The sequence below is a fragment of the Pseudopodoces humilis genome, chromosome 5, assembly GCF_049639895.1.
Source record: "Pseudopodoces humilis isolate 2021_Gansu_Grassland_sample_001 chromosome 5, ASM4963989v1, whole genome shotgun sequence".
Taxonomy (NCBI): Eukaryota; Metazoa; Chordata; class Aves; order Passeriformes; family Paridae; genus Pseudopodoces; species Pseudopodoces humilis.
The window spans coordinates 48,749,296-48,769,156 of record NC_142204.1 but is presented as its reverse complement, the minus strand read 5'-3'; the positions used below and the strand labels follow the sequence as shown (position 1 = coordinate 48,769,156).

The 19,861-nt window shown below is 35.5% G+C and overlaps 1 protein-coding gene across 2 annotated transcripts in view; it reads left to right on the top strand.

Annotated features, from left to right (window-relative positions):
- Positions 1-19,861, top strand: part of TFEC (transcription factor EC) — a 66,093-nt gene that overhangs the window by 34,592 nt on the left and 11,640 nt on the right. Inside the window, exons 4-6 of one of the 2 annotated variants that reach the window (XM_014248846.2) lie at positions 11,558-11,672; positions 12,538-12,591; positions 16,823-16,898. In XM_014248846.2, the coding sequence (XP_014104321.1) occupies positions 11,558-11,672; positions 12,538-12,591; positions 16,823-16,898 (245 nt within the window). Of the gene's footprint in view, positions 1-11,557; positions 11,673-12,534; positions 12,592-16,822; positions 16,899-19,861 lie in introns of both variants that reach the window. The other variant, XM_088055490.1, reaches the window with a different exon arrangement.

Genomic DNA, 19,861 nt, shown 5'->3' with positions numbered 1-19,861 from the left:
TTAGTCTTAAAGTCCAAGGAAGAATCAAAGTTCACTTAAGTATATAAACTTCTGTCTAGCACTCTCTGGTATCATTTACAAGTTTAACAAAAAAGAAAAATGAAGGAGAAGGAACAGTCAGTAGCCATTGAAGAAATAATAGACGCCTCAAAAATAAAACTGGTGAGCAAATATTTTCTTTGTCTTCCTTCAATACTATAAAAGTGTTAGGTAGGAAATTGTGTCTTTCACTTGTTTCAGTTGCAAAAAAAACTAACTCTGAAAAGCACAAATTCAGAACTCCTCAGGCCTGTTTCCTGCAGCTGGAAGTGTCTTTTGTTATCACTGCCACTGCTGTTTTGAATGTCATACGAATGTCAGATGAAGGTTTGCTTTTGGTATTTCTCACAATTTAGTGGTTTGAGGTGGAAATGGGCAGTGTACATACAGCCCTCTTGCCTGCACAATTTACCTCATGCTGTAGAAAAGGTCTTCCTGGAACAGAGCATTCATTACTTTGGGTCAGGAGAAGAACTGTGGTCTACTTTTACATAGCTGCAGCATTCAAAAGCTGTGCAAAATGACCAAAAAGTTCAGCTCTGTCTCTAGTATGCTAACAGATCAATATCTACTAATCCTTTTCTATTTTGGGGATAGAACTCTCTGGCTAAAGGGAGACAAAAGACTCAACCTTCATGTAACTGTAGTAAAGTTTCCATAACTCTGAATAGAAAATTTATTTTTCCTTTCTGGTTTTCTCTTTCTAAAAGGTAAATAGACAGAAATTAAAGTATTATTCAGAAATATACAGTTTGTATGCAAATACCTTTTACAGACATGGTCTTTATCTCAAACCTTAACATTTATTTAACAGTAATAGTAAGAGAAAAGGATAGTTAAAATGAGTTTCTAATTCTCCCAATATTCATTTATTATTAATTCTAAGCTCCTCTGCAGCAGGATCTGCCAGCAAATTCCTGCTGTTTGGGGCCAACAAGAAGATTCTGTTTTATCCCAAAGCCTCTGCCGCATCTTGTGTTGTCTGTATACAGCAATGCAAGACACTCAGAATGTGGCAGGCCATAAAGAAGATTATAGTAAGCTCATGCAGCATGGTTATGATGCCTTCTGGAGAGAAAATTTACAAATTTCTGACAGTGGCTTTTACATAGGTTGAATAAAAAACTTGTGAGCTCAGAGGCAGCAACAGTGGCCACTTTGTTCTGCAGGCGCAGTCAAGTTTTTTACTGCAAGACAAAACTAGCTTGTGGAAAACAAAGAATTTCTTGAAGTCCATTTTGATAAATAAACTTCTGAAAGTAGAACTGATTGTCTTAGCAGTTAATTTTCCATCAGCCTAGGCTTTCAGTGATCTTTAATATATATGTAAAGTAGTTTATGAAGTAGCTGACTATTTACACTTCATTTTAATTTATATTTATACATATTTATATTTACACTAGAAATACGCATTAGTGTGTTTATCTGAAATCAAGCACTGCAGAAAGGTTTTCAACCAAAAAGAAGTTCTGCATAGTGCACCTATATGAACACACTAGAACACAGAAACTTTACTGCAATATGATCAGAGACTTAGGTGTTAGATGACATCTCAGAGGACATAATATAAAGCATATAATACATAGAGTATAATGATATAAATAAATGTGTTTTTCACTTCTCCCCCAGCCTCAATTTCTTCACTTGTTTTTTGTACTGACATTTGGTCATTGCTTTTAGAGGGACAATTTGAATGATTTGTTATATGTATTTACATGCCATATCCAACAAAATTAAAGTAAGGAGGAAGCAGGAATTAGTACATTGGTTGGTGTTACTTGTGAAACAACAGTAAAACAGCTAAAAGATCTGTCATTTAATTGTCATCTTTGGTTTTCAGAACCTGGGGTTTAGTGGGCAGTACTCTCATGACTTGATTTCCAGCTGCAAATTGGATAATGACGTTATCAGCGCATCACTTCTCTTCTGGACTGTCTGTTAATTTTGTGACCAGAAAAGACAAAAAGAGCTAAAACCATACAATTCAAAGGTGGAAATTGGAAAGAGCAAATATGTCTTGTAAAGGGTTGATTCTCCAGAAAATTCATTTTCTTGGTCATATTTGATTAGACATTTATCTAGACAATGGACTGCTATGTATATGATCAGGGCAGAAATGTACTATGACTGGAATATGAAGAGAGTTCATTTTTCTCTGATGAATAATGAACCATCTTGATGATCATTACTGGAAGATAAAAAATGAACCAGTTTTCATGCATAATATATAATATCTGATATAATATATCTGAACATTAGGTCCCTGGTTGAGGATTGTGTAATTATGAAACATGTTAAAGATAAATATAGAAGGAAATACAATTTGTTCAGATGAAAACAAATCTGAGAAGGATAGTATTTTCTGCTAGTCTCTTTACATAATAAAAAGAGAAACTGAAACATTTTTCAATCATTATTGCTAAGACCATATGTACTCAAATATAAGTATTCTGTACTGCAATTACAAAAGGACCAAAAAAATGTAGCTGTAATGGGATCTTCTAGATTCTAAAAACAGTATACTACAACTTCTTTGGCAATCAATAGTGCAAACACATCCTTACAAATAAAAAGAATAATGCAACTTATGTTCAACTTTCTTCCAGCAGCACAGCAATTGAAAAAGAAAGCCGAATCCTGGTCTTTCAAACACAGCACTTGTATTGAAAAGATTATGCATCCTGTCTGCAATAAATTTGAAAAGATGAAAAGTCACAGTTTATTAAAACACACATTTAAGATGCAAGAGCTGCCCCAGTTTTCCCCCTGCCAAAACCTGCAAACACCCATTACACCAAGTGTTATTATTTAGAAAACAAATTTGTTAATATGTGTTAATACACATTTATCAATCAACTTATTATTTGACCGAATTCAGTGCACATTTTGATGTCAATCTGTGAACTTGAAAGATTGAAAAAAGTTTTGTTTACCTGTCATGAATAAATTGTAAGGGCATGACAACCAATTAACTGTGTTTTGATGTTTGGAACCCCAGTAACACAAACACAATCTTTTACAAGATATGTAAAATGAACTGTAGACACAAATCCATATTGGGATTTTTTTATTTGGGATGCATATATGGGATAATAATGTAAACATTTTGCAAAGTTCCCATTCTTATTTTTTTCTCTTTTTTTCTTTAATTAAAATGAATAAGCAAGAAACACTTTGAAATAGATGGGTGCTTACATTTTTTGTGGCTAAGAAGGAGAAGTAGCCTCATTTTACAAAACTGCTCTTTGAAGTGTTGTTATCAATTAAGCTTGTGAAAATGTGATTTAAGTTTAATATTTAGGAGTGGGAAATGATAAAATACTGCACTAATCTTTTTTTTTTTAGATGCAGTCTCAGCAAGTACCAATTTTTACCAGGAACCAAAACAAATTTTCACTTGCAGATACAGTACTCAGCCTTTCAGTTTAAGCAGCTGCACAGTCTCTCTCTTCTTGTGACAAGTCAAGCCGCATGTGTTGTGGCTCCCTGTTAAGTTTGCCGAGTCTGCAGGTGCGGTACAGGCGATCTGACCTGGTGTAATAGGGTCAACAATGCTCAGAGTGGTCTGTAGGGCACAGCAGCTGCTGTGGAAACATGCCATACATCGTTACTGCAGGAAACAGGCACACTTGGTGAGTTGTTTGTCTGCAGTTATTAACCCTGGAAAAAAGGGTAGCAAAGGAAGTTTCTGCTAGCAGGGCTATTCCTTCAACTTGCTTCCCACTTGCCTCTTTCCATGAGCACTTCTGTCCAGGCAGAATGAATATGCGTGGTGCTGACCTCTGTCTTCTCTGTGGACATCTTGCCCTTCCTAATCACACTTGGGCTTGTGAGTGTGGCTGTAAGGAAGAAAACCCCTGGGAGAAATGGCAGCTGGATAACAGGACAGTCTACCCTGTTGTCTGTTTACAGGTTCCCCAAGGGAATGCAGACTCTCTGATGAGCTGTTCTGACCTGTCAGGACACTCTGGATACCTTTCATGATGAGCTCTTGATATCCTTGGGTTTAGCCATTTTAGACAACTAGAACATGTCAGGTGCCTGCTCTTTAGAGATATACATACCCTCCATCATCCTTGATAGTGGCCTCCTTTGGGTGTATGGAGATCTGTTTCCTACTGGAATTAATCTTTTTTAGCTATTCCTGCTATATCCAAGGTTTGCTGGTGAGAACTGTGTATGAACACATTTTAATAAAATGCAGTACATGTTCTTTAGAAAGTAACTGACAGAATTCCTTTCAGGCTAAGGAGCAAGCTAGAGAGACAATAAAGGTTTTTATTTAAAATAAGAAGATATTAATGAAGTGCACCAATAACCAATCCTTGATCTCAGTTTACTTATATTTTCGTTAGTGATCTTGGTACAAAAAATACATTTATGCTGATGAAATTTATGGAGGTAGCAAAAGTAAAAAAGTACTGCCAATACAAAGAAGGATGAGGACAGTGTGGAGGAAGAATTATGTGACTGTGATGACAGAATGGTCTAAATGGAAGGAATGTAATAGTACTGAGTGGAAGGTCATTCATTTAAATACTAATAACAGGAATGTCTTCAGTAAGCTGAGAGCTCATTAACTGGAGATGACAGAAAAAGATCTGGTTACATTAGTTGTTCAGTGGATAACTATAAGCCATCAAAATGATGGGACTGCATAAAGGAGATAAATATGATCTTAGTATCCATCATGAGACTGTTTTCCAAGAGACATGAGGAAATATCCAGTGTGGGATTCACTGGGCACAAAACTCCTTGAATCCTATAGTCAAGAAAAGGGTGTCCACCCTTCAGAAAAACTAATTCAAAGCAGGAAAGAGAGGCTCTTGTTAGAACATGTCACTACATGGGAAGTCTATCTAAAGAATCATGGCTTGTCCAATTTAGCAAAGCACAGTCTTACGGGAGTCATGTTCACTCCCAATAGTCACCAGGGATCTTAAACAATGACAAATGCATTAAAGAGACACAAATCAAAATAAAATTTGTCTACAAATGAAAACATAATATAATATAAGCTTTTTGACAACAATTTGCAATCATTCAGCATTTTTTACATACTCCAAATAAAAATATTGGGAATATGAAACCTAATTGATTTTTGACAGAGTATTATTGGCTCATGAACTAGATTATGTAATATGTTAAATGACCTCAATGTTCAGGAAATGTTTTCTAGTCCAGACTGGGCTTTACCATTTTCAGCAGAATTCTTAAATTAAGAAAATTCTAGCTGAATTTGGAAAAGGGTTGGGCTGTTATTTTCTAGCTGTGCAACACTGATTGTGATACAACTGTGATCCTTACAGACTTGAATGTTACTATAAGGCAAACACATCATGCAAAGATTAGCCAAAATGGAAAAAAAATACTTAAATAATATGTGATCATGCAAGTGAATACTATTGTGACATAGACCTGTTTCAGGACTACAAGTGAATAAGCACAGACAATCTATATTTATACATTTTTATGTCTGCATTCAGAATCCTTCTTTTGGAAGATATGGAAATGTTATTGGTTTAAGTCTTCCTTAGAATTACATGATATTTGCCAACAGCTATCATGCTATAAGATTTGGAATACCACATAATTTCCTTTGATAAGGCAATGCCTTTCATGTAATGTTTTCCTTTATAAAACCCCTCAAACTTGGTATTAGAGAGTGCAAATTGTGATCAAAGCTGTCCATTGCTAGTCATCCATGCTGTTAATAAACCCTTAGTATTTGCTACACAATCCTGCCTGCACAGCAGTTCAGACCCAAGTTATTGAACATAACAATCTTCTCTTGATGAGACCTCCACAGCACTTCCCTTGGACACTGTCAGCAAGCACAAGGTCACAGGCGCCTGTGAGGTGTATTCACTCAGGTAGTCCAGCTGAAGATGGCTTTTATAATTGGTCTAAGCTTCAAAGTTGAGTATCTTTTAGGACTGAGCCCCATGAATGGAAATTCTCATGTTCCAGTCTTTGCACACAGGCATTGAAGATCCCATGACACTTTATACAAAAGGAAGAATGTTAACCCCAATGTCCTTGCCAAATGCTAACTTCGTTAATTACAGTCTTCTTTCTTTAATGCTCCTTGCAGTTTTAATTAGAAATTGTATTATTCTCTTCCTGTACTACATTGTCACTGGTTATTCCCAGTTAACCATTTGTTGTGCTCAAGGTTGTTGATCTTTTGTCCAAAGCTGGCTGAATTTCAGAACTGGGAAAGATAGTGTATTATATTCTGCTGTTTTTAATATTTACATTCTCATTCCTTATGAGACACTTGCATCTAAATTCCTAGATACATATACATAAATATAAGTATCATGAATGCAAGGTTTGGAAATTATGTGACTTACAAGGATTTCTCAGAACAACAAAGGTGCGAACCAATATGACACCTGCAAGATAAATGATTTGCTGGTACCAAGGAATTTTCATACCCAAATGTCTGTGTTTCCACATCTAAACCGAAAACAAGAACATGCTTTTGATATGGTGGAATCAGCTGGATTTTTAAAGCATTTCGGGATTCATCAGGTTTCACAGTGCTACAGAATTTTAAGATCATCATTGTACACATATTGTATAATTGTGCCATTTTAAATGATTTGTACTTTTAGTAACATTTTGTTGAATTTTATGAAATTATGTGTATATATATATATATAAATATATATATATATATATGTATGTATCTTTTGATGTAGGCCTGGAAGCTATTTATAACCTCAGTACTGAAAAAACTTTCCCTGCTTAAATGACACAATAAGCAATAAATTCTGTTACGATGTATGAAGTTTTGGTATACATCCAAACAGCCAGATGTATTTTGACTTACAATTTCTATAATATATTGTGCTATATATTTTGATTTTATAATTTGAAAATTAGTTGTTTACAGATGTCTACATTTCTAAAAGAACTTCCTGTTTTGTCAGACAAAAAGTATGTTTCCTCAGGTTGTATAAAAATCAGCCAATTTCTACTATAAGATTGCTCCCAGTATCATTTGCAAATAAATTCCTTGGAATTTTCTGTGTTTGATATCAATGCAGAGCAAATTCGAGTAGAGAGTTTCAACAAAATACTTTGACATATTATTTGACTATTTTATAAAAGTCTCTGGTAATCAGAAAAATCATTAATTTTAAAGGAAATCTTTCTTATGTGATTTTTAAAATAAGAGTTTATTTGGGAATTTTCACGTTAGGAGCTCAGTGAGGTTTCCTCAGAAGGTACACATGGGAGGCCTGCAACATTCACCCCAAAATTCCTTCAGACTCAAGAATAAGAGACAGAGATCATTCAGTTCATTTGGACACATTCAAGTTGTCCAAAACAAATCACATTAGTCACTCTCCATTTCTTCTCCTCATCCTGAATCCTGACACTGAGAATTCTTCCTTGCACCCTAATTCATAGTAGATATTTTGTGCTAACTGTGAATGAAGACAGTGTGCCAAAGGACACCAGTGACGGTATCCACAAAGCCACTTATCTGTCATAGTGGCCATTACAATAGAACTGAGATTTCTACTAAATTCACAGAAGAATTTCTACTAAATTCACAGTTGATAGTGCAATTGGCACTAACTTTCCATAACATTTCCTGTCACCTTGGTTAAGATGACAGGCCTGTAGTTCTTCCATCCTCCTCTTGTTCCACCTTGTAGATGGGCATGGCATTTGCTCCAGTAGCTGCAACCTCCTCAGTTAGTCAGGACTTCTGGTAAATGACTAAAAATGGCTCTGTGAGCTCTTGTGCCAGCTCCCCCAGGGCACTCAGGTGTATTCTGTCCAGCCTCATGAACCTGTGTGTGTCTAAGTGGTATAGCAGGTCACTGACCATTTCCCTTGGATTGTGATGTCTTCATTCTGCTCTGTCTCCCAGGTCAGGTGGCTGGGTACCCAAGGAACCAGTAGTATTAAAGACTGAAGCAAAGAAGGCATTGAGTACTTTAGCCTTTTCCTCATCCTTTGTCACTGTGTTTTCTTCAGCATCCAATACAAATATGGAGATTCTCCTTAACCCTCTTTTTGTTGCTGATTTGTTTATAGAAATATTTATACTTGTCTTTTAGAGCAGTGGCCAGATTAAATTCTAATTAGGTTTTGGACCTTCTAATTTTCTTCCTGCATAACCTCCCAACATTGTTGCTGTCTTCCTGTGTTGCCTGTATTTACCTCCATTATGCTTTTTTCCCCCTCAGTTCCAGCCAAAGCTCTCTGTTCAGCCAGTCTTCCTCACTGGCTCATCTTTTTGCACATGAACATTTCTTGCTCCTGCATCTTCATGGTTCAGCGTTCCTGGACTCCTTTCCCCTTCAGAACTGCCTCCCAAGGGAGTCTTTCAACAGTCTCCTAAACAGGCCAAAATCTGCCCTCTGAAAATCCAAGTCTTGGTGACCCCTCTCCTCACATCCCCAAGAATCAGAAACTTTAATTATTCATGATAGCGATGCCCAAGGTGGCCTCCAACGGTCACGTCTCTGCACTGCTTGTCTGTTCACAAACAGCAGATCCATTGGTCACCTTCCCTAGTTGGTTTTCTCACCAGCTGTCAGGAAGTTAGCTGTCACACCCAGGGATCTTCTGCACTGTTTCCTCTAGGCTGTTGTACTTCCAGACATCTGGTAAGTTGAAGTTCCCCTCAGGAACAAGGGCCAGCAATGCAAGACTTCTCTCAGCTGCTAATAGAATACTTCATTTGCCCCTTCATCCTGGTTGGGTGGTCTATAAAAAAGTCCAACTAGGAAAACTGCCTTGATGGCCTTCTCTCTGATTCTTACCCATAAACATTCAACCTTATAGTCGCATCATTAAGCTCTAGACAATCAAAACACTCCCTAAAATGCAGAACTGCCCCACTGTCTCTTCTTCCCTGCCCATCCCTTTGGGAGTAACACTTATGTACCCCCTAACTGAGAGTGAGTTGATAGGATTCTAGTTATCAGTAGCTGGATGACTTAGGTTTGGGCTTCACTTTCATCATCTGTATATGGAGTGGTGATTCTATTTTCCCAGTGGTTGATAAAAATGGTGAAATGACTAGTGAGAGAATGCTGGAGAGCGTCTGCATGAAACAAAGTTGATATGGGGCATTTGGAAGAGATGCTCTGCAAAGAGAATTAGACAAATTACTGGGCTGGACAGTCACTGAATGAAGTTTAACAAAGACAAGGCTTGGATTCTTCACCTGGGATGGGGCAACCTTGCATGTATATAGTGAGTGAGGAATGAGATGCTGAAAAGCAGTGCCACAGGAAGGGCTCTGAGGGTCCTGGTCAGTGGCAAGCTGAATCTGAGCCAGCAGTGCCCTGGAAGCCAGGAGGGCCAAGCATGTCAAGTTGAATTTACTCATGCTCTTTTGAACCATCACACAATTTTGAACTTTTATGTGTGTTGGCATTATTTTTTCCTTGCCAGCTGAATTGGCCATTCATAAGCCTTTCTCTTTGATTTGGAGATTGTAATTTAAATTCACACCTTTGTGAATAGACTATAGAAATTTAACTATCTTTCAAGGAAAAATTTGAATTTCTCTTTAAAATTAGAAGTAATCAGTTAAGTATCTCATATTTGTGTCAAATTGTGGTGTACAAGCTTGTTTTTTTCACTAATGGCATTGACAATCTACTAAATTGAAGATTGCCACCAGTTTCATGCAAATTATTGAACTTATGTACACAGCTGTGTGAAATATGTAATGAATGACAGATATGTATTTCTCATTTGACAGATTATTTATTAGTTTATATTATTTTCAGTGTTTACTATTTCCTAGCACTTCACAAAATGTAGCCTCAATCACATAGCATTCTTGCCAAAGTGCACTAGAACCTGGACGTGTAGGAACGTAGGAGTCACATTGATTCTCAATTTTTTATGTCATTCTGTTTTCATATCATTTGAATAAACTAAATTCATTTACATGAATGTAAGAAGTAATTAGATATAACTAGAGCTGATATGAGTTCACTCTTGTAATACAGTTATCACTGGAATAAAGAAAATGCAAAGGTAAAACTGCAGTGAATTCTGTAATACTTGTCAGTTTACCCCTCAAATGAAACAAAGGTACTTAATGTGAGAATGCTCTTAGCATTCAAATCCTGCATATTAAACATAGCTTGTTCTGAGTAATACTCATCTGAATTCCAAACATTCTTTTAAGAAGTATTTTCATTGAGAGATCAAATGTATAAGCAGATTTTCAAAACTGACTTGGTGTTATGATTTCCAATGGTATTCAAGAATTTTCAGTTTTCCTAAGTAATGAAGCACTAGTTTAAAAATGAGCATGTTATTTATGTATACTCAATAAGAATTCTGATTGTTTCATTTCATTGTATGTAATAGAACTGGAAGAATTTCACTCAAACTAGATTCTCAGGTCATCCAGTAAAGTTATTAGTTAATTTAATAAAATTATTATTTAAAATAAAACTAATTTAAAATTACAGTTTTAACACAAAATATAGGAAGCAGTGCCATGGAACAACTTCACACTGAGCAAGTAATTGGAAAAATTGTTTCCATTCAAAGTAACTTGTGGTGAAGTTCTCAGTTTCTACAAAGAGAGAAATTGTAAGAGTCTGAAAAAAGCTGGTTCCCAGCAGACCTATGGTTGGTGTCTCGATGACCTGCGTGGAAAATTCAGGTTGATTCAGGATCCATAGGTGCTGTGGAAATCTGTAACAACACATTTCTTCAGTAAACTTTTACATATTTTACAGTTATTTCATTTATGTATAGTTATACACGTAAAGGTAATTGTGCAATTACCTGAAATCCACATACTTTAGCCTTACTTTTCTTAGAGTGCATTCTTTGGCTTATTTAAATAATATTTTATTATATTTTTTAAGGGTACACATTATGCACGTTAAAGCCATTAGATTATCTACTCTATCATGACAACAGTACAGCTCCTCAAAGCATGTTCTCTGATGTTCTGTCCACTCTAATTTTAAATGCTACATATAACTAGGTCCCTGAGTCTCTATATTGCTGGACCAGGCCCTATATGAGGTATCAATTCAGAGTTTAGAGTTGTGGTTAAAAAGTCATACAGGGGAGTATGGTCAAAATCAGCACGGTAAAGCTGACTTTCAACCTAATGCATATTTGAAGAGCAGTCATGGAAACCCTGGATTTAGAAAATATAATGTAGAAGCAATTGAGAAACAGACCCTGTGGCTCATATCTGGTCATCACTAGATCTGAAGCCCACACAAATGGCACCTGTAGAAAAATAGCAGGCCCATTTCAGTGACCCTTTGCTTTTCTTTCAATTTTAGTTAATATTGTGTAACAGGAAACCTGCCCCTTAGATTTATAACCATATGCTCCTTCTAAAGAAAACCAGACTCAGACTCATATCCAAAGATACTTGCTCGTTGCATGCATGGTGGTGTTTTTTGGTTTTTCTTTTTTTTTTTTTTTTTAAATATTTTAAGCCTTTTACTTATTTTATTTTTTTTTCCCCTTATTCTTCTTTCCTTCCCTACCCCTCAAGCTATCTAGCAGCATTTTGGATATATATAACAGTGACCAGGGAATGGCACCAGCTAATATGGGTCTCACAAATGCTTCTTGCCCAGCTAATCTACCAGTAAAAAGGGAGCTCACAGGTAAAAGAACTCTCAGATTTTAGTATATAACTGCATAAGTGATGGTGTGTGTCTTAAAAGTTGAATAGATCTTATCCATGAAAAAGATATCCGTAATTAAATTCCTGAGAATTTTCAGTTTGTGGTTTCATTTAAGGAAAAGAATAAAAATCAAGGAGAAATGTTTTCTTTCTGTTCTTTTTAGCAATTCAGAAACCATATTTGTCCCCTGTTTTTATGAACATCATGCTTCTGAAAAAACTTAATATTTTAGAAAACAAAATATTCTTCCACATGTCGGCTCCTGACCAACAACATAAATAAATTATCATCCATTGAATTTGTTCCAGGGTAGACCAAATAGTTATTTTAAAACTTTACAATAAGGCTATTCAAGGTAAAGCTATATTTGTGGATTAAAGAACTTTAAAAGTTACATTCAATTAATCCAAAGAATGCTAAAAATAATGTACAGTTTATTAATGTCACTCAGAGGAAACAGTGAGTTTATTCAATATCTTACAAATCTTATTAACTCTTGCATTATGGGATATAGAAAATCCATATTCACCTTAGTGTATTGTAAGTTTTATCCTGATGTAAAATACAGGAAATTGGAGAAAAATACCCCTCCACAGCATTTCTACATTCTTAAATTTTAAAAAGTGCCATAAAAAAAATGTTAAGCAACCTGCCAGACTTGCTCAGAGTTTAGTACTGCTGCAATAAAGATTTGCCTATGATCTGTTTTAATAATAAAAATAGTAATGCAGTAAAAGGACTGGAAGTCTGGTCTTTGTGACAAGAGGCCATTTTCAAAAGATGAAAGAAGTACTGGAATTGCATCTTAAGGAATATTTTAATAAATGTTACTTTCTGTCAGAAGCAGATACAAGAGCAATGGCAAAGGAGAGACAAAAAAAGGATAACCACAATCTCAGTAAGTATATGTTCATCTTCCGTCTCATTAAATAGAATGTATGGAGAATGCAAAACCATTATATATTAGCTACCACATCTCTGCTCTTCTTCCAGACCAGCATCTCAGCAGGCTAATCAAATTGAACTCAGACTGCAAACAGACAACCAGAAAGCTTTCCTTCTTGAAATTAATTTCTGACTTTTGTCTTTCAAAATACTTCGCATATTGCAATTAATTTATTTCCATATAATCTCCTGCTATTATTTTTTCATGGTAGCAACTTGATGTTTTCTCTAAGAATTACAGTGCAAAGCAGACAAGAAAAGAGGCAGATTATAAGAAAAACAACCATGTGAAAATCCAATCTTCACACATTATTTACTGAGGCACCAAAGCATATATCTCCTTATGGGTGAAGGGGTTGAAAAAAATTTGCATAGGATATCAGACAACTTCTGAGTGGTTGCTAACCTCTTAAAGTTATTGAAATTTTTGAAATTATGCTCCTTATTGAAAGGAGATCAGTGCAGGACTATGTGAGACCCACCAGTGTTCTGGCTCTGCCATACAAGCCCCATAACCCCTGTCATAACTGTTCCCTTTATGGACAAGAGTGCAGCTATGTACAGATGAGAAGCATGTTTGTCCTGGATTTACAGTCTTAGAGCACAGTGAAATTCATTGTTAAGTGTCCAAGTATTAGAATTACAAAAATAAAAAACATTTTAGTTAGAATAGAATAGAATAGAATAGAATAGTATAGAATAGAATAGAATAGAATAGAATAGAATAGAATAGAATAGAATAGAATAGAATAGAATAGAATAGAATAGAATAGAATAGAATAGAATAGAATAGAATAGAAAAAAATAAGTTTCATTACTGGGAGAAGATTGCCTATAAAATGACACAATTTTTCCTCTAAAGCATAATTTGAAACAAAAAGCCTGCAGGACTCTTTTTGGAAAGTGCTGAATAAAGTAGTTACAATTTTCTAGTTCTCCTTTCCAGTTCTTCCAACAAAAATACTATGGGAGTTAGATTCAATGATCATTATGAATCACTTCCAACTTGAGATATTATTCTATGATTCTATGAATTTAAACCTAAATTGGTAATTAGTTAATAGCCACTATTTATATCTTTATTCTCTTACTTCTATCTTGTTTATCTGGCTATTCCAGTAATCAGAGGTATTTATAGCTTTACTTGCATGAACTGACTTACCTGAAAGTATACATCCACTGGCACAATCTGCTAGCAATCACTGTGGACAATCTTCTGCTACTTAGAATTTCCAGAAGGCATCCTTATATGTCTGTAATTTTTTTGTGGATTACAGACAGACCATGAAATTTTTAGACATGTTGTTAGCACATGATCTCTGGAATGCCAATTCAGCTGCTGTCTGTCTTGGTAGAGCAGAAATGGGGAGTTCTGCTGGACTAAGAAAGGGGGTGGTACAAGTTATTTGGAGCTGCGTGGGGAAGAGAGGCTCATCATAGATGCATTAGGGATGCCAGGTTTTACTATTGCCTCCACTGTTTGCTTTGGCTTGTATTTGTCCTTCGTGATCACAGAAGAAATATCTGAGAACTTTCACCACTGGCAACTAAACTGAAGGACGTGAAGATACCACTGCAGACAGGCAGCATCTGTTTTGGCTTGGCTACAGAGCTCAAAGGCTCTCTGGACATAGCTCTACTATCTAAAGGCTTGGACATAATAATGAATCGAATATAAAGGCTTTATCAGTGTGATTTACTCTTTTATGAGGATCAGATTTCTTAGTGATGGTCTGAAAAATCAGTTTTTGAAAGTTGATTGGAATTATACAAACTTTGAATTTTCAGATTGAACTAAGGTCTACATTTCATAAGAATGTTCTTGTGCATTCTAATAACAAGGAGTAATATAGGCACTGGAAGAAAGTTCCATTTGAAAGACTGTATATTGAATGAAACCATGAAAAGGGATTTAGATTTAAGAAGTGGAATCCCTTCATGCAACAGAGTTTAAAACATTATTTAATGTTTTTTGACTTTGAGGTTTTTTAATCATAATCCTGTCCATGCATTTTGAAAAAATAATTTTCTGATTTGGCTTATGTAAAATTTGATGCTTGAAATATTACTGATAACTCAGGATATGTCTGGAAAGGTTACAGACATACATCAGGGAAGTTTTATTGCAACATGTTTCCAAGTTAAAAATCTCCCCCCCAACTCATTGACATAACCACTGGAAGTTTCTTTTCAGGAAAAAATGCAAAAATATAAAGAAAAAAGAATTCTGTAAGTGTTGACTTTTATTTTTTCTTTGCCTTGTTTTATAGTTAATGATCAGTTGACTACTTTTTGATGAATATCTTACAGAGTTTTTCACAGTGTAAATATTAATTAAACAACAGCTATTACACCATAGCAGTATAATTAAAGCATATTCTTCAATTTTGTTTGCATTGCCATTTTTCCAACACAACTGAAATATATTTTTAAATTTTTTCAGTTGTTATGTGTTTTTGTACACTGGGCTCTCCTACAAGATCCAGCACGTTCATTCCAAAGTGATGTTGGGGTTCACATAACAGTACACTCAGGAGGATTATAACACTGTCTTCTGAATATGTGACTCATCACCAAAAAACCTGAGATGCTTTAATTTGTTAAGTGAAATTCCTGTTTCTATAGAAAGCAAGACAAGATAATATAACCCACCAAGGTAGAGTACTTTATCAGAGTAAATAGTAACACTCAGGTTGTTCCTGGAGCTTGAATCTGCTAGGGAGGAAATAACTGACTGCTGCACAAACCTAGGAGCCTCACACAGAGAGGAAGCAAATCATTTTATGTACAGGAAGAAGAGCACTAAAAGTCATCCATGTTGTGGGGCTGAGACTGGAAGTGGCATGCTCATATGACTATGAGAAGATTGAAGTCAGCCTTGGAAGACTCACAAGGATTGGCTGGACACTTATAACTTAGCTCTACTGGGCTTTTTGTATTTATATTCAAAATTGGGCCATTAGACTTTAAGTGAACATCTCCAAACACAGAACATACATTCATTCTGCTCATGTTCTAGGCTGGCCAGGGCTGGTCTGACAGTACAGTGGCATGAGCATATTGAGCCCAAGGTAAGGTCTTCCAAGGTGCAAAGGACAAGAGGCAGAGCTCAGTGTTATTTTAGTGATGGAGAAAGTCTGAATCCTGCTTATTCAGTGAGATTTGGATTGAATTAAAGTGGAGGCAAAGAACAAATTGTGAGCTCACACCAGAACACCACTAGAGATTGCTGTTTTCCGACACCCAGCAGTACCCTAATGGGACTACATTCTCACTGAATACTCTTTCTGGGTCAAAATTATATACAAGTAATTCCCCAAAGAAATGAGATATCCTCTGCACCTATCCACTAGAAAAGTGTGAAGTTTCTGACATACAATGCTGATAAAGTGAACTGAGAGCACATAGGGTACTAATTTTAAGAGATTTATTTTCTCTTTTTTCCTTCTAGCTAAACTACAAAGTGAACCAAGACACCCTACATAGCTTGTCCTAGGAGAACCATAAATTTAAATCCAGAAAATATGTTTGATTGTTTAAGCCATGCTGGGTTTTTTCCATTTTCTCTGTTTTAAAAATTACCATAAATATTTTTTGTGCTGTCCATCACCAAAAGAAACAGATGTCCAGGGGATGAAGTGCTTTTGGGACATAATCTTGCTCTGTTTCACTGAGGGAATATGGTTGTAGTTGCTCTGTGGGTTTAAATGCTGGTGCTTGTAAATAAGGGATAGTGAAACTGTTACTTTGTGATCTGTAACAGGAGTTCTGCCAAAATATCAATTGTTGGATGAATTGTCTTGTATCCCTGTTGAAGTCACCAGCAAGACTCCACTAAGCTGAAATCTCTGTTCTGTGGGAGCACGGTGGAGAAAGACTATATAAACATCACTAAAAAAAATGTTACCTCACATTTAGACAATATATGACTATTTAATTCTCTAGAAGTCTAATTGTAAATGGAGGAAAACCCTATGGTTAAGGTAAGATAGCGGACAGTACTAATGATAGAGTTTGTCCTGAGAGCAAATCAGAGACAGATAGGAGCTTGTGTTGGGACTGCTATTTGAGGAAGATTGTTTTCTGTATATTGACTAACATGCTTTTAATTAATTAAAATGTTTTATGTTGAATTTCTCAAAAAATATTTCACCATAAAAATAGTAACTGTTTCTTTTTAACAGTTGAGAGAAGAAGAAGGTATAATATTAATTACCGAATCAAGGAGCTTGGCACACTCATCCCCAAGTCTAATGATCCGTGAGTTCAACTGTCTTTCTAATAATAATGTTTATAGTATTAATACAGGATAAAAGAGACAGTTGTGTATACTGGCTATAGGATTGAGTAATGGGATATAAAATCTTCCATGCCAGGTCACTGGCTCAGATCAGGCTGGTGAAGTAAAAAAACTCTTGACAGATTTTTTGTGCCTGCTGGAAAAACTTATGTGAAAGCATAATAATATGAAAGAAATTTCAGGATGTTTAAGAGAGACTTCCACATCAAGGGAAAACAAACAAACAAACAAACAAAAAAGAAAATGAAAAAAAAAGACAAGCCAAACAACAGAAAGTCCATCCCTCTGTCTCTGAGCACAATTGTGTGGTGTCTCTGGAGAAGGAAGTAGTGATGCTTTCAGCTCTTGCCATGGCCCTCTAGTGGGATAACACGAAGTTTACGTTGTCACTATCTGCCCTTTGATGAAGAGAAAAATAAAATCTGTTTAAGAGTCTGCAGACTGAGCATTTTTCAAAAGTATTCAATTTAATGCAGGGAAAGCACCAGTCCTAGAATGCAAGGATAAAAGTAATAATTGCTATAATTGCTATAATAATATCATTTTATACTAATGCATATACTTACAGAAACAAAAAATGCATATTGCTTGAACTATATGTGCATTCCCTTAAAGCTTATATTTGTCATCAACAGGAAAAAAGCTGCCTTGTAGAAAAGCCCATTGCAAGATTAACAATAACAATTCAGAGTGATTTTTAATGCAGAACTTTAGCCTTGGATTTCTCTTGTCACTTAGGGAAGACTTAATACAATGCACCAGCAGGATTGTGACTTGCATAAAATTGATTATAAAGATTTTGTCTTTATCATTTGCATGTCAATACAGATGTGCATGATACTTTAAATTAAAACATCTATTGATATTTCAGCTTTTTCAACCTTAGGACTAAGAAACTTTTAATTACTTTAAGGATTTCTGCAACAATAGAAAGCTGTGTGAGACGTACACAAGTAGAAGGTTGGCTTTACCTGAAGTGAAGCCATCAGAAAGTTAACATACTGCATCCATTTTAGAGAATTCACAAACTCAGTTCCTTCTGTAGCATCCACCATAGATTGGATAAATGGGCATTTTTTTTATTATTAATATGGAATTAGGTGTTAAAGCTGAATTAGAATAAAAAGCGCTTTAAGGACCTAAATAAAGTTTTAGACATGTGATCCATTGCAAGCAGAAACTGATAGAAGTGTTTTAATTTTGTTGTGCATCTTTCAGTATTCATGCCATTTGGGCAAGTAATTGAAAGATTTCTCAGAAAAACAGTGGATGGCACTGTTGGTTTGCAGCTATAAAGCAAAAATAGGAACTGGTTATGCTGCAATTAGAGACGGGCATGGGGTACAAATTCCAGCTGCACTTTTTGATTGCCTATAAAAGTGTTTCACTTACATGTTTTGGTCTGGATTCAGATTGACTTTGTGAACTCAATCAAAATATTAGTACCTAGAGTAATCATTTAAGCTGTTCTTAAAATGATTTACCTGAACCTGCAGTTCTGCTCCAGTAAGTGGATGACAGACTTCACCCTCGGTTTTTGGTGTTGCCTGATGAAAATGTTTCGGATATAGATTCTGAAATCACTGCCTTATCTTGTTTTAGTTTGCAAACCCGTGACTGAGTTCAGCCCTGTGACCAGACCCAGAGTGGTTTATGTTTACAAAAGAACAAGGTGAACTTAAGTACCTCAATTCTGAAGACTGCTGTCTTCAAAAGACTGATAATCAGTACTCCTTTGGAAAGCAGACCTACTGAAAAGCTTTTAAGTTGGTGCTAAGGAAAAAAAGGCATCAAAACATGCAGGGCTTTTGAAAAACCAGGTTGCAACATAATTGAGGTATAGCTTAGTGAAAAGATAAATTAATTCAAATAAGTATAAGCACTTTTTTAAAAAATTTGTATATTTAGGTGGAAAATATTAATTTGAACGTATTGTTTTGTTGGCTGAGGGGATTATTTTTATAAGTTAATGTAATAAGTTAAGGTAATAAGTTATTATTACCTTTTGGTATGGTCTTGTTTTGACAAATCATAACTCAGCATCCTTATTCTTTCTTTCAGTTCCTGCTTTTTACTTCATAACACCTTACTGTGCCCCCAGTCTGCCCTGTCTTCTTTGAAAGAACGAGATTTATCATGGCTTACAATACTTTATCTGTAACATTTTTATCACACATAGCATTTTTGCCTCATATTGATGTTAGAAGGTTCTTCTTATAGTGGAAACTTGGATGTAAAAGGAGAAAGCTTCCTGATACTTAGTCTAATGACAGTGAAGAAAATCAGCCTCTGCATTGAAGAGCAAATACTACTATAACTAAGCCATTGTGGTTAGCATGCCTGTCCCAGATGGCTTGCTTCAAAAAGATTACATTCAGAATAAGAAAAAGAAAAAGGACATTTTTTATGCCACTTGAAAACCTTTTGTGATTTATATTTCTTAGAAGAGCTGTGTGGGGTTTTTATTTCACTTTTGTTTTGTTGGTTATATGGTGAACTTGTTTGGCGCCTGCAGAGCTTCTGCAGGGTCTTTCTTTTGACTGGATTAAACCCCTATTCTTTCAATTTTTTCATTTTTTTTTTTCTAATTTAATGATGAAAAGTGTGGATTACATTACATAAATGAATGGGTGTTTTAAGTTCACTTCATCAGCATTAGAAAATGAAGATAAGTTACAAAGAACTATGACTCTTTTGTTTAATTTTCAATGCTTAGATATCCAAGTGCTAGATGATTCAGAAATGCAAATCAGTTTTACAGAATAATTCAAAAATAGAATTTTAAAAATGCCAGAAATACTCAGTTCTTTTTGCTGAAAAACTCATAACCTGCTCCTTTAATTATACCCGCCTTTCCATTTGTGTTCAACCTTTCAGAATCCACCTTTTAGGTGGCTAACAGGATTTCTTATTGTGATGGAGT